We start from the raw sequence: 16468 nt of genomic DNA on the forward strand, positions 1-16468 counted from the left end.
AGAAAAATTGCAAAAAAAGTGCGATAGCACTATTGTTTTTGAGATATTTTATTCACTGTGTTCACTATATGGTAAAACTGATGTGTGGGTGTGATGCCTCAGGTCAGTGCGAGTTCGTAGACACCAAACATGTATAGGTTTACTTTTATATAAGGGGTTAAAAAAAAAATCGGAAGTTTGACCGAAAAAAGTGGCGCACGTTTTACGCCATATTCCGTGACCCATAGCGTTCTCATTTTTCGGGATCTATGGCTCAGTGACGGCTTATCAACGACGGCGTCTCGAGCTGTTTTTAACGGTACCATTTTTGCGCAGATGCTACGTTTTGATCGCCTCTTATAGCATTTTGCGCAAAAGTTGTGGTGACAAAAAAACGTCGTTTTGGCGTTTGGAATTTTTTTGCCGCTACGCCGTATACTGCTCAGATTAATTGATTTTATATTTTGATAGATCGGGCGTTTCTGAACGCGGCAATACCAAATGTGTGTATATTTTTTTTAACCCTTTAATTTTCAATGGGGCGAATGGGGGGTGATTTGAACTTTTAGGTTTTTTTGTTTTTTTTTAATTTTTTAAAACTTTTTTTTAACTTTTTTTTTATTTTACTAGTCCCCCTAGGGGGCTATTGCGATCAGCATTCCGATCGCTCTGCACTATCTGCAGATCACAGCTATACAGCTGTAAACAGCAGATACGCTCTCTTTCTCTTTTGCTGTGCCGCTGGCACAGCGAAAGTGAAAGCAATTCATGTGTAGTACAGGAGTCATCACATGACCCTGTGCTACCATGACAACTATCGGAAGTCACGTGATCGCGTCACGTGACTTCCGGTATCGGGCGGTAAGTAAAAGTTTACCGCGATCGCACTTTTAATGGCGCTGTCACATATTGACAGCGCCATTTAAGGGGTTAAATGGCACGAGCAGATAACGATTCTGCTCGTGCCTAGCAGGCACACATCTCAGCTGTGAAAATCAGCTGAGATGTGCGCCGATCGCGGCATGCAGCCACCGGCAGACCGCGGGCAGTAACATTATGACCGCTAGGACGTAATTTTACGGCCCGCGGTCGTTAAGGGGTTAATGTTAACCTTTTTTCTTTATAACAATTTGGGTTTTTGCAAGAGCTATATCAGTTTCATATATCTAATAACTGATGGACTGAGTAATATTTCTGGATTGAAATGAGGTTTATTGTACTAACAGAAAATGTGCAATCCGCATTTAAACAAAATTTGACCGATGCAAAAGTATGGGCACCCTTATCAATTTCTTGATTTGAACACTCCTAACTACTTTTTACTGACTTACTAAAGCATTAAATTGGTTTTGTAACCTCATTGAGCTTTGAACTTCAGAGGCAGGTGTATCCAATCATGAAGGTATTTAAGGTGGCCACTTGCAAGTTGTTCTCCTATTTGAATCTCCTATGAAGAGTGGCATTATGGGCTCCTCAAAACAACTCTCAAATGATCTGAAAACAAAGATTATTCAACATAGTTGTTCAGGGGAAGGATACAAAAGTTGTCTCAGAGATTTAAACTGTCAGTTTCCACTGTGAGGAACATAGTAAGGAAATAGAAGAACACAGGTACAGTTCTTGTTAAGCCCAGAAGTGGCAGGCCAAGAAAAATATCAGAAAGGCAGAGAAGAAGAATGGTGAGAACAGTCAAGGACAATCCACAGACCACCTTCAAAGACCTGCAGCATCATCTTGCTGCAGATGGTGTCAATGTGCATCGGTCAACAATACAGCGCACGTTGCACAAGGAGAAGCTGTATGGGAGAGTCATGCGAAAGAAGCCATTTCTGCAAGCACGCCACAAACAGAGTCGCCTGAGGTATGCAAAAGCACATTTGGACAAGCCAATTACATTTTGGAAGAAGGCCCTGTGGACTGATGAAACAAAGATTGAGTTGTTTGGTCATACAAAAAGGCGTTATGCATGGAGGCAAAAAAACACGGCATTCCAAGAAAAGCACTTGCTACCCACAGTAAAATTTGGTGGAGGTTCCATCATGCTTTCAGGCTGTGAGGCCAATGCCGGCACTGGGAATCTTGTTAAAGTTGAGGGTCGCATGGATTCAACTCAGTATCAGCAGATTCTTGATAATAATGTGCAAGAATCAGTGACGAAGTTGAAGTTACGCAGGGGAAGGATATTTCAGCAAGACAATGATCTAAAACACCGCTCCAAATCTACTCAGGCATTCATGCAGAGGGACAATTACAATGTTCTGGAATGGCCATCCCAGTCCCCAGACCTGAATATCATTGAAAATCTGTGGGATGATTTGAAGCGTGCTATCCATGCTCGGCGACCATCAAACTTAACTGAACTGGAATTGTTTTGTAAACAGGAATGGTCAAATATACCTTCATCCAGGATCCAGGAACTCATTAAAAGCTATAGGAAGCGACTAGAGGCTGTTATTTTTGCAGAAGGAGGATCTACAAAATATTAATGTCACTTTTATGTTGAAGTGCCCATACTTTTGCACCGGTAAAATTTTGTTTAAATGCGGATTGCACATTTTCTGTTAGTACAATAAACCTCATTTCAATCCAGAAATATTACTCAGTCCATCAGTTATTAGATATATGAAACTGAAATAGCTGTTGCAAAAACACAAATTGTTATAAAGAAAAAAAGGTTAACATTAATAGGGGTGCCCAAACTTTTTCATATGACTGTATAAAGATGCTCTTTATTAACTAAACGTACGAGAAGTTGTATACCTGCAATCCTTTGTATATAGTTGTCATCAAATGGCTGTTTTGTAAAGCAACAGTTATTATTAACTAGTGATCTCGCTCATTGAACTTTCTGCCATCTGGTCCTGGCCAGCTGAAGCCATTGGCATTATGTGGCCTGCAAGGATGTAACGCCCCCATAGTGCAAGTCCACACACACAGCCAGGACCCGCAACTTCATGTAGCGCGTCGGGGCACAACAGATGACTACCTCACCCACCTACCTGCCCTGAGCTATGTTACACTTACTGTACAGCCAATTCAATGCAGCTATCTCTTTCGCAAAGCAGTAAAGAAATAAGCAATGGATAGATGTTCTGTGTGCCATGATAATACTAGGAATCCAAAGCTTTCTGACTAAATGTTGCCTAGCAGTTTGTCTTAGGGTTTGGTAGTCAGGCACTGTTCTAAGACCCAATACCCCAAAGGTGCAGGTGGCTTCAGAGCCACATTATAATCACCCATGATCTATACCGGTTAATGTCACGAATTATAATGTAACAGCTATTCCAAGTTAAAATCATCAAAGTAAAAGAAGCACCCAAGCGTAATAATCATTGAGACAAAAGAGTATTATTATACCAAAACACAGCTGTTTTAGTCTGGCAGCTAAGTATTAACTGTATGTGCAAATTCCCAGTCACTGTAATTTATCCTGTCACTGCTGTCAGTTCATTATGACCTAGGTTAAATGACATAAAAGGAAGTAAATATTAGGCAAAGAATAATGAGTAGAGCTGCCATAGCTAAAAAGCGCAAACAGAAACCTTCCAAGTATTTATTTTTTAATTTTTTTCTTTCTTGATACTCATGTTTTAGATAATTTTTCAGACAAGAATACCAGACCACCAACAATAAAGATATGCAATGTAAATTCTAAGTAAAAATAATGTAAGCAATGACGGCACTGAACAAGAAGAACATTATAAACAAAATTAACACTTAAAATCCACTCTAGACCCTTATTTGAAGAATCAAAAGGGTCTAGAGTGGATTTTAAGTGTTAAATTTACATTTGGTAGATGTTTATGGGACTCTCAATATGTCGTCTAATATTTGGTAACTTATTACTGCAAGTGAAGGAAGCCAACATTAGTAGAAAAAAACAAAGCTATCATGAAGATACATGAAACTTCAGGATCAACCAAATCAAGACTTTTATGCACTCTTAAAATATGTTGGGGCCATAATCCGAAAGTGGCAAGAAAATCATTTCACCATAAACTGACCACAACCAGGTGCTGCCCGGAAGATTTCAGATAGAGGAGTTGGAAAGAATTATCAGATTTGTCCAAGAGCTCAGGAAAGAACTAGACCTTAGAGTTCATAAAAGGAGCCCACAGGACCTTCAGGATTTTAAGAGTGTATGTCTAAAAGAATAAGCTAAAATCACACCTGAGCAATGCATGTGACTTTTTATAATAAAGGAGGCATCTTGAAGCTATCATCACCAACAATGGCTTTTGTATGAAATATTAAATACATTTCAATAAGCGTGTTAAATTGTATGCTAAAATAAACTAGCCTGATGGAGGCCAAGAGGATAATCTTTTGGCCTTTTTGGGGAAGTGATGCCCCCTTATAGATATATTTAATATCTAGGAAGGAGCATTTTCTCGTAAACACAATAAATGTAGAACTCACATGCAGTATGTCCAAGATATAAAAATAATTTCATTTAGAAGCCATTACTTTCACAAATCCAACATATGTAGGTTACATGCATGACTAAAACAGTCATATTTGTGTATACTAATGAAAAAGAATACTTTTTGTTAATGATTTCAAGCAGTAATTAAGACTATTGGCATATAGGGTACTGTCTACATTACCATGCAAATTACATTAGTTGAAACAAATTTCCATAAAAGACCTTTCAAAACAATGCAAAATTATTTCTGGTTAAATAAACGTTCATATACGCAATATGTGCACAAGTAATTGAAAGAAACAATGCATACCTGTATATAACACTCAGTGTTGTATATAAACTGATGAAGAGAAGGAATTCTCTGTAGAGCAATTTGTAAATGCTACCTCTCCACTTAAGCAGCAGTCGATGAAACCCAAAAAATGTGGCATTTGCCACTTTACTGGAGTAGGTAACAGTCATCTCCTAGTTACTTTCCTCCTGAAAAACAGATTTGACTTTAGTATAGCAGTTAGGAAACAACATAGGTAAGCAGAAAATAATGTAAAGCCCTTCTGTGCAGTTAATACAATTGTTATAGCAATGTTTTAGCTGAAACCAGGATAGAGACATAAGCCATGTTCACACGTTCAGTATTTGGTGAGGTTTTACATCAGTAAGTATTTGTAAGCTAAAACCAGGAGTGAGTGAAAAATACAAAAGTGGTGCCCGTGTTTCTATTATACTTTGGTTTACAAATACTGATGTAAAATACTGACCACATACTGAACGTGTGAATATGGCCTCAGAGGAAAGGAAAGATTATGGGGGGGGGTTTTCATCAAACACTGTAAGTCAGAAAAGTAGCACTTGTATCTTGATGAATCTTGCGCATTTTACCCATATGGCCCATCAATCAAGACTAGTGTATAAACTGCCAGCATTGATGAATTCCCTATATAAACCCTTCTGGACATGGCCAATTTCCGTTTTTGCCTCTTCGTTTTTTTGTCCCCTTCTACCAATGACCATAACTTTTATTTTTCACTTCACATAGTGGTAAGAGAGCTGATTTTTCGCGTGATGAGATGTACTTTTGGATGACACCATTCACCTTACCATATAATGTTCTAAAAATCGGGAAAAAATTCAAGTGTAGCAAAGATGTTAAAATAAACCTAATTAGGACATTGTTTTGGGGGGGGGTTTCTTTTTATTTCATTAATTTTGCAGTAAAAACGACCTGACTTTGTGATTCCCAGGTCAGTACGATTGCAGCAATACCAAACTCTTGCAGTTTTATTTTTATTATTTTAATGGAGGAAACAAATTCAGAAATTTGTTAAAAACATTTTTGTTGGATTTGGGTCTCCATTTTCTGAGACCCGTAACGTTTTCTTTTTTGTTGGATAAAGCTGTGTGAGGGCTTTTTCTTGAGGGGCAAGTTGCTGTTTTTAGTTCTACTATATATGGATAAATCTGATATTTTTATTATTTCTTATTGCTTTTATTTGCAATATTGTGGTGCATTAAAAACCTTTTGTCATTTTTAATTTTTTTATGATTACAGCACTTACAATCGGGTTTATTTTTTTAAACCAAATTTTTATTTACTTTCTTGCAATGGTAAAATAGGGTACAGAATGAAGAAAATAGGGAGTCAACAAATCAAAATAGCAAATGACATAGTCTCTACAGTTTATCAATCAAATATCTATCACTGTCATCAAATTTGCCCCTTCCTCTTCTTCGTCAATGTATATTTCCATTGTTCAATCTCCGCTGCTGCCCTTCAGCCTTCCTTCATATCTTCTAACAAACATTGCTTATAAACACTATCCCTCCCATCCCCCCTCCCTTCTCCATGTGATATGACCCAGAATTTAGCCAACTATACTTTCAGCTTGCCCAGGGACACTGACAGATCTTCCGTCATATACCATTCCGTGAACACAAATGTGGACATTATTTGTATTATTTTCTTCTCTAGAATATATAATGCCTATAAACTTTCTCCATTTACTAAAACAAATTTGCTGTCATCCTCTCTTTGCATCTCTCCACAACCACCATCTCCAACATAAGCGTTTTTTTTCAATTCATTAACCAGTTCTTCTTTCGTTGGTATTTCCTTCACCAGCCACTTCTGAAGAATTACCTTTTTACTTATCATTGCTATATCATGGAAAAGATTTGGTAACTTGTCCCCCCTTTCCTCTCCCTCCTCCTGATGCTGATAGTGATATACCCAAACCATTGGATCCATCTCGACGTTTCTGTTCCACATTTTCCTCACTACCCTCTGGACTTGCTTCCAAAATGTTTCAATCCTCCCACACTGCCATATCTCATGATATAGATTTGTTTTTTCCATACCACATTTTGGACAACTCATCAATTTTTCTGGATGCCTAGCGTTCAATATGTTAAATCCATAGATAGCTCTATGTATGAAAACCACAAAATGGATCAGAAAAAATTATTAGCACCATCAAATTAATATTTGGTTGAACACCCCTTGGAATAAATAACTGCAATCAATTTCTTCCTATAAGTATCAACAAGCTTCTTACACCTCTCAACTGGAATTTTGGATCACTCTTTTTTTGCAACTGCTCTAGGTCTCTCATACTTGAAAGGTGCTTTCTCCCAATTTTAAGATCTCTCCACAGGTGTTTAATGGGATTTATTACTAGACACTTCAGAACTCTCCAGCTCTTTGTTTCCATTCATTTCAGAATGCTTCTTCAAGTAAATTTGTAGTCATTGTTCTGCCGGATGACCCTTGACCTAGAACGCAAACTCAGCCTTCAGACATTGGGTACCACATTGCGACTCAAAATCCTTTGGTAATCCTCAGATTACATAGTCAAGGCACCCAGTGCCACAGGGAAAAAAGAATCCCAAAACATCTTTGAACCTCCATCATATTTGACTGTAGCTACTGTGTTCTTTTTTTTTGTTGGCCTCATTCTGTTTTCGGTAAACAGTGCTTTACCAAGAAACTCTATCTTAGTCTCATCTGTCCACAAGACTCTTTCTCAGAAGGATTTTGGCTTACTTATGTACATTTTGGTATACTGCAATCTGTTTTTTAGTCTCTGTGTCAGCAGTGGGTCCTCCTGGGTCCATTGCGATAGCGTTTCATTTAATTAAAATTTTGATAGTTAGTTTGCACTAATACTGATACACACTGAGCCTGGAGGACAGCTTGAATTTCTTTGAACTTGATTAGTGCTGCTTATGCACCCTCCGAACTATCTGAATTGTAACCTTTCATCCCTTATTCCACAATTTTTTTCTGCTGTCCACATCCAGGGAGATTAGCTATAGTGCCATAGGTTGTAAACTTCTTGATTATGTTGCGCACCATGAACAAAGGAACATCAAGATCTCTGGCAATGGACTGGCAACCTTCAGATTGGTTATATTTTTCAACAATTTTGTTTCTCAAATCCTCAGACCGTTTTCTTTTCCTCTTTCTATTTTCCATACATAGTGTGGCACATACAGGCACACAATGCAAAGGTTGAGTCAACCTCTCCCATTTTGTCTGGTTTCAGGTGTGATTTTCATATTGCCCACACCTGTTACTTGCCACAGGTTGGTTTGAACAAGTATCACATTGTCGAAACAAATTTGTTTACCCACAATTTTGGAATACTGACAACAATTTTGTCCTGCCTATTTTTCGGGTTTTGTGTGAAATTATGCTCAGTTTGCCTTTTTTTCTCTTTTTTGTGTTGTTCCAATACACACAAAGGAAATAAAGAAGTGTGTAACAAAATATGTGTATTTGCAATAATTTTATGGGAGAATTACTTAATTTTCTGTAACAATTTCAAGAGTGCCAACAACACATTTCATGTGATGCCATGTGGTGCCTTCGTCCAGCACTGCATTACATAAATAGCAGTTTTAGTTGACACCCATTTAATAATTTATTTTTTCATATTGCAACAGGTCACAAGAGAAGAATAAATTGCATTAATTATTGTATCAAATATAAGAAAAACAGCATTTAGGCAATAATTACACAGTTCTATCCTAGGTAGGTTGATTCTAAACTGACACTATGTACTAAGCAAAGAACCTTGTTGTGGATATTGAGATAGAAATAGTTGAATCTTTACTGATCTAATTCCTGCCTCCATTCTGTAACAACTGTAGTTTAATCAAATATGCTAATTAGAGTGCTCAGTGCACATTTTGCTTGTCCCTGTCTCCCTCACTGGTGATTGACAACACTGAAATGCCTGCACTTTCTCTGCACTCATTGCTTTCTTCATGCAAGCCAGCGCTATCATGTATTAGTGAGGGAGGCAGAACATGCAAAACAAGTGGGTGGAACAGGGTTATGAGCCTCTTGGCCACAGCAAGGGCACTGTTGTCTGTGGACAGTTAGTAGTCACCTGGCAGCTCAAAAATGGCTACCATGAACAGGCTTAGCGCAAGTTGCTCAATTTCCCAGAACCCAGGGGTTGCCCTGGCCTTTACCCATTAACCCCTGTACAGGGATTTGGACTTAAATAGAGGTCCACGGGTAAGGGCCACAGAGTCAGCTGCTATTCAGTGGCGCAAGCTGGCAAGAAAGATAGTCAGGAAGCCGTGTCAGATCCAGTAGGTCGTGTTAGGAACACAATCAAACAACAAGCAGGTACACAAATGTAAAATCAAGGTCAATAAATGGGAAAATTAGGATAAAATACATGAGAACAGATAGAATCTCTATTGACTTGCTGTAGGGGCTGACTCTCTGGGGTTTATATAAAACAGCCCCACCCAGTGATGACAGTAGACAGAAACCAAGACAACAAGATTAACGCCATAGGTTCTAGATTCGACAGAGCCACAAGTCCTTGAAAGAAAATAGGATTGTTATGTCAAGCACTGCCCACAAAAACACTATCGCACCGCCTAGTGGCCAAAGCGGAAATAAGCATAGATGTTACAGTTGCATCGGGGAATCAAAATTTTCAAACTCTGGCAATAAGCCCAGCTCAAAGAAACAGAATGTTTAGATTGTAGCTGGAAACAGTCCGTAATGTACACACAGCACTGTCTAATGGAATCCTTGTAATTTCTTCAAACACAAAGATGCACTGAAAGGCATATGACTCTGATACATCAGGTTATCGGGCAACAAATACATGAAACACTTGAAAATAGTAAGCTTGTAGTTCCTACCAATTAAAAAAAACTTGTCACCTCATGAACCTATCAGACCAGTAATTTCCTTCTTGTTTTTTGTCCACCTACACGTTCTTCTTGACTTGTTTTGTCTGCTCTATTACAAATATTAAATTGCAATTGAAAAATGTCCTTGGTGCAGTAAGTTCATTGTGACCCCTTGAAGGTTATAGTCTGACAAACAAGTTATTATCTACCTTTTACAAGAGACCAATGCGTGTGGTTTTATCACAGACGTCAAGTACATTTATTATAGCTGTAGTTATATCATTTTCAAGACACATTTGGGAAATTATATTGAGTTATTGTAGTTGACTAAGAGTCCAAAACTCACCTAAGTTCTTCCATAAAGCCCCATCAAATGAAATTACAGCTTTGTCTTGGGAAAAGGTATGCTACCAGTAGATGTAGTATTCTGAGTAGTATAAAACAGATTATAATCACTAGATGAGCCATATAAATATGTAACACATAATAATTTTAAAATATGGAATGAGCACAGAGTTTAAGAAGTACAAGTAATATTTCCTGATAAATGATTAGGTAAGATAGTAAGTAAGTTCTTAAAATATTCATGGGTATGGAGATGTGACCAACCTGATTTATGTCGTCAATGAGTGTGTCTGATGAAGGATTATGAAGATCACAATTGGTACAGTCCCAGCTGCTTGCTGCTGTAATGGTGTCTTCTCAAGGAGCACTGAAGAGTCCCTGGAGACAAGCCTGATGAGCACAGCAGGGAAGGGAGTCTTTTTCACTTACAGCCTGTTTGTGCCAACATACACTCTATGTGTTACATCACAGACTGTTCCATGGCACGAAAACAGCCTGCAGCTGCTGATCTTGCTCTCTCTTAGTCTATATTTATAAATCCACCTGCCATTTAGAGAACACTATTGACTAAGTGATCTTTGGGAACATCTAGATGTCACCAAAGCCTCACAGATAACCAGCTTGTTCAGTGCTATCCCAAAGAAACATGTTGTAAAGGAATCTTTGTAAACGCACTGACTACAGGGAAATGTATAGCTCATGGTTGTAGAGTATAGGTGATAAAAATGCAATGTCTAGAAAGTATGGTATATACTATTTATAAGAAACTTTAAATACCTTTATTACTATATGTAAACTACATCAGCAATTCCAAAACAAATTGTAACAGGGTGAATATCAGAAAAATATTTCCATTTTTTGAGAAACTCCTATTGTTATTTTTAGCTAAGAGTTTATTGTATTGATAGCTGAATTGAAGTCTCCTTCCTCCCTCATATTACATGAAATTTTGCTGACTCCATATGCCTTAGCTGTGAGTTGGAAAATGCACATCTGATACACCTGCCACATTGGTTCTTGTTGACTGGGGAGACTCAGACTTTGCATATATATTTGCATATATACAATGACGAGCAAAAGGGTAACATTGTTTTGAACTTTTGACTTTCGGGCTCTAACTCATCATCCACTACAGCTTTGTATGTGTAACTACCTTCCTTTTATAGACAATCAACTTGGCTATCTCATACATAAATTTGACTTGGAACTATGTAACATATGATTAGTTAGACAAATTCTTGTCCTGTCACTACATTGTTACGGTTTTGCTCCTGTATACTTCAAATTACAACCTGTTCTCACATACTCTAATAGCTCGGTGTGCTATTAATTTGATTCCTAAGTGACAGTTCCCTGATTCGAATGGACAAACAGCCATGAAGGTTTCCCAAGTAAAGAGAAACAACATCATCCAGCTCATTGGCAATCTTTTTGACTGAGAGACCACTATCCAACTGCATCATGTGAATGCCATGGCAGTTAAAATAATACCAATTGAAGTCCGTCTATCCATTCAAAATCCAAGTGGTAGACGTCCAGGCGAAATATCAATGTCAACAAGTCGGTTCATCACAAGGTCTACCAGTTCTTGTCCGACAAACAGGGCAGTGGAGATGGGTTGTATGCTTTGTAATAGTGAGATCACAGACGTCCATGCAGGCACCATGAGACACACAACCCAATTACATATGGTATTACTTCTCCCCACAGCTCCCTTATATATGGTATGATGGTTCCCACAGACCCTTTAGTTATGGGATAATATCCCCCACAGCTCCATTATATATGGTATGATGCCCACACAGCTTACTATATGCAGTATGAACACACAACACATAACACATACACACATCTCTTCTCTTTTCTGTGTCTTCCTATAGCTACACTTCTTTATGAATTATTCACCTCCCTGCCATTCAGATAACATGAGGCCCTCATGTGACTCAAAGGTTCTGGCAAGACGTTCAGATTTTCCTGAGTTTGAAAAGTGGATGAAGGAACTTTTTGTTCCATGTTTCACTATTTAATTCAGCTGTATGTCCCTGCTAACAGCTGATAGCACAGATTAGTCAATCAGCTGTGTCATGCCACTGCTGCCTTGCATTGTGTGCAGGTACGAGGAGGAGGATCTGGCAGAGACTGAACGTGATTAGTTGTGACGTTATGACTAGTCTCTGAATGGGAAAAAAAATGGTTTAGATGTGACTAGATCCTCTAAAATCAGGATTGAGGATGATCACATGCCAAAATGTAGCATCTAGGCAATGGTAGAGAAGGCAGATAGTGAGTATATTACAAACTGTCAGCATTAAGCAGCCTAAGTACACACATAGAATATTAAAAAAGCCTGGACAACCCCTTTAACATCTCTCTTGTAATGTAACTATTGAGCAAACTTTGCAAGGCTCCTGTGGCTAATCTCCTTAGAAATAACTCTACAGTATGTAAGATTAAGAAGATAGAAAAAGCAAGTCAATAGCAAACTTGCTTATTTTCATGCTGTCTAACTTATTGAAGCAAATTAATAACAGGAGAATACATCTTTCACATTCTGGGCTGTTGTGTCCAACTGCGCTTATAGGGCCTAGGGAGATTATGTCACTAATTCCAGCAGGGCAATTTGTAAAACCCAAAGTGGAGAACATCAAAAGGTAGCAACCAAAGGAAAAGGAGCCAGTGGCGATAAGTGTGTTACAATATCCCCTCTTTTAGGTCCTCTCCCAGAAGAGTCAGCAATAGAAGAAAGAGGATGCTGTTCGTAAAATCAATTGAGCTAAATTAAAGCATTCATTTTCTTTTTGTTTACCCAGAATCTGTCCTCAGTACTGTATCCCTTCCAGTCTATTAAGAAAAGAGATTTCCATTAACCTATTAGTCCAGAATTTGGTTGATCTCCAAATCCGTGTCTGGATTAGAGTCACAAGCAGGAACTGTCTTTAAATTATTGAGGACCATAAGATTTACTAGAGAGACATAACAAGTGAGAGAAACTGTGGAAAAAGGAGCACAAATAGGATCTTACCCCAATAGATACCGGGTTTTAGAAATGAGCAGTCTACTCAACAAAAAGGGATGTGAAAGTCACAACTCCTGTAAAAGCATGTAACTCCAAGCCATGGCAGCGGTCCCCACGTTGGCAGATAACAGAGAGTAGTAGAGATGGGTTTCAAAGCCACGCCAATGACCAGATGATCTTGAAGGTTTTAAGATTAATGTTGCTTTATTTCATGCACAGGTCAAAGCCGCGCCAATGACCAGATGATCATAAAGGTTTTAAGATTAATGTTGTTTTATTTCATGCACAGGACCTGTGCATGAAATAAAGCAACATTAATCTTAAAACCTTCATGATCATCTGGTCATTGGTGCGGCATTGAAACCCATCTCTACTACTCTCTGTTAGAGAGACATAACAGGCATGAGAGATTTTAAAAATAGGAGGTAGTTTTAGATTGAAAGTGACTGGATTAACTTGCTGAAAAATTTGGAAAGGTCAGAAGAACTGAGGGCCAACTTTTTGCAACAAGTCTTTAAACAGATGTTTTTGGTGGAGAGCCAAACCTTATTTTTAGGAAAGATGTTGAGAACTGGAGATGAGCAAACCTCAGGCTCGAGGTTCAGGCTTGCAAAAGGACGTAAACATCCCTTTGCTCCGGAAATGTTTTGCTATGGGCCTAAAGCAAAACATTTCCGGAGGTGGGTGGGCAGTGTTTTTTAATTAATTCTCCATGAACAAAACAGTTCAGTACACTGAATGAAAGCCTAATTTGGGATGAACAAACACTTCCAGCAGTACGCACAAAGCAGATAATCACTCAGAAACAAGCACAGCGCGATACTCACCACTGGGGTTTTTACGTCATTTTCCGAGCCCGAATCCCGAGCCTGAGGTTCGCTCAACTGTATTGGGAACAAGTTGACAGTATTTAACAGCATTCCTCTTTGCTTTAGCTGATGGAGAACTGGATTTAATCTCAGTCCAGATGCTATTTATGTCCAAAGACATGTTCACAGCTGGAGTAAATTTTTAGGTGCAATATGCAGAAAAAGATGATACTCTTGACTGTACACTGCAACTGAGACTTCTCAGAAGACTCTGAAACTAAATGGTTATTGGTGAATTTTGGTCTAATTAAGCAAATCCAACCAATTATCTTGATTTTCTCAGTCTGCTCATTAGTTTGGGGGTGATATGCTAAGGAGATGTCCAAAAAGATTTTTAAATTCTTTAAGAGTGCCCACCAAAACCTGGAAACAAAATACACTCCACGTTCAAAGACTATGAGAGCTATATGGCTATGGAAACAGAAAATTTATTTGAAAAATAATTTGCTTAACTGTGGAACAGACATCCTGACAATGGAATAAATTGAGGCATTTTGAAGAAACGTTCCACTACGATTTAAATGGTGGTGAACCATTGCAACTCAGAAAGAGCTGTAACAAAGTCACTGGAAATCTAGCCCACGACTTTTTGTGGTATAGGAAGAAGCTGAAGACTCTGAGAGGCTCTTGTTGTCAAGGCTGGAACTGCACACACTGTGAGAAAAATGCTATAAATTCTTTGACATCTTGTCACTATTTTGGCTACCAGTAGAAATTAGAATGGAGTTCAGCAGTTCGTTTAACTCTCTGGTGATTGGACAAAAAAAGAAATACGGACCTAAGATAAAACTTTTTGTCAGAGTACTTTTGAAATTAGAGAACCTAAGATGGGAGAATTGGAAGGAGCACAGATGGTAGCAAGGATAATAATTTTGTTCTACTGCAGAAAATTTCTTAAAAAGGTATCCATAGGGATGATTTCTAGATGCAGAGGAATTTTGTGAGAGAACTGCTTCTAGGCATTCATTTCACAAAAAAACGGCCCGTCGATATCAAGGTGGTGTAATACAGGAGCAGTCTAGAAATGAGATTTAGTAATTAAATTTTGTTGCATTTTCGCCATTTATTTTCGGCTCAGATTTCTCACAAAACCAGAAGATTTTCCAAGTCCCAGCAAAGTGAATGAGATTCTCAAGTCTCCGGTATAAATTGCTTATTTTTTTTCTTGCAGAATTGCTGTAGATTTAAATCTGTAGCATGTGAATTCTTTTAGTGCTTTTGCTTCAGCTTTCATACTTTCTAATGAATTGGCCAATTGGATCAAAAACACATGCAAAAACGCGAAAAAAACATGTCTTTCATGCTGCATTGTTAACACATCAGTAATTAACCCCATAGCGACGGCCTAACGTCTCAAGACGTCGGAAAAACAGGGTACTTATTCTGTTCCGACGTCTTGAGACGTCAGGCCGGAAAAAGCTTGTAGCGCCCCCCAGTGACGAAAAATCTCGGGGGTTTCAGCTACCGGAGGTAGCTGAGACCCCCAAGATTATTAATCGGGGTGTTTTTTTGGACCCCGGTAATGTGATCGCCGATATACACCGTATACCGACGTACACATAAAAAAAAAAAATGGCAAATAATAACGATTTCTTTCTCATCTGACATGATCAAACATGTCAGATAAGAAAGAAATATAAGCCCCTAGTGCCCCCAAAGCCCCCGGTACCAGAAAAATCAACCCCCACCACCCCCACCCCCACCGGACATCCAAAATGGCGCCGACGCGCGCTGAAAACTGCCGCCGCCGCCGGCTCTGCATTCATTTCCCTCCGATCTGAAGTGATCAAACATTTCAGATCGGAGGGAAATGTCCTCCCCCTGATCCCTCCACGGTACACCGGAGCTGTCTGGTCCACCGGAGCCCCCTCCGGTTCTCCAGAGCCCCCCTCCGGAGCATGCAAGATGGCGCCGATGCGCGCTGAAAACTGCTGCTGCCGCCGCCGGTGCATTCATTTCCCTCTGATCTGAAATGATGAAACATTTCAGATCGGAGGGAAATGTCCTCCCCCTGACCCCCTCCACCGGTCCACCGGAGCTGTCTGGTATCCCGGAGCACCCTCTGGTTCTCCAGAGCCCTCCCTCCGGTCCACCGGGGTCCTATCCGCTATTCCCGGTATCTCCCACCCGATCTGGGATCCCCCGTTCCCCCACCGCCCCCGCACAGTACCTCAATAAAGAATCTTGAACCCCCCGGTCCCCCGCGGCCCCCCTTCCTCCCTTCTCCGGGAAAATGGCGGGCGCATGCGCAGTGTGCTTGGCATAATCTGCCTCCTGCACCCGGCAACAAAAATAAAAAAATCTGATTGGCTGTTGTGATATGAATACTGTGATAGATCCTATCACAGTAGTCAAAATGCCAATATTTGATAAATATGGCAGCACTTAGGTTTGCCTTTCTCCTCTCGCCCTTGTAGTTGATCTGGGAGAGAAGAGAAAGAGACTACGTGCTGCTATATTAGAGACAAAAAGTTATAAATCTACAAAATTCCTGATAATCAATTCCCAATTTTCTGATCACCTCCCCGTGATCATCCCCCCATTCCGTCATCCCTTGCTGCGCCGCTCCCCTAATCAATATTTTTTTTTTATAATCATTATAAATCTTTTTTAGGGTTAGGGTTATAAAAAAAAATAAAAAAATACTAGTGTTAGATTAGGTTCAGGTTTATTTTT

General features: G+C 39.2%; 1 protein-coding gene across 3 annotated transcripts in view; it reads right to left on the reverse strand.

Moving 5' to 3' along the window:
* Positions 1-10308, reverse strand: part of BEST3 (bestrophin 3) — a 78378-nt gene extending 68070 nt beyond the window's left edge. The window contains exons 1-3 of one of the 3 annotated variants that reach the window (XM_075342471.1): positions 10172-10308; positions 9909-9989; positions 4716-4885 (exon numbers count right to left, since the gene is read on the reverse strand). In XM_075342471.1, coding sequence (XP_075198586.1) covers positions 4716-4867 — 152 coding nt within the window. In that variant the 5' untranslated portion in view covers positions 4868-4885; positions 9909-9989; positions 10172-10308. Of the gene's footprint in view, positions 1-4715; positions 4886-9908; positions 9990-10171 lie in introns of those variants that run through there. The other 2 variants (XM_075342472.1, XM_075342473.1) reach the window with 2 other exon arrangements.
* Positions 10309-16468: the final 6160 nt, after the last annotated feature.

Source organism: Anomaloglossus baeobatrachus, chromosome 4 (assembly GCF_048569485.1).
Source record: "Anomaloglossus baeobatrachus isolate aAnoBae1 chromosome 4, aAnoBae1.hap1, whole genome shotgun sequence".
Taxonomy (NCBI): domain Eukaryota; kingdom Metazoa; phylum Chordata; class Amphibia; order Anura; family Aromobatidae; genus Anomaloglossus; species Anomaloglossus baeobatrachus.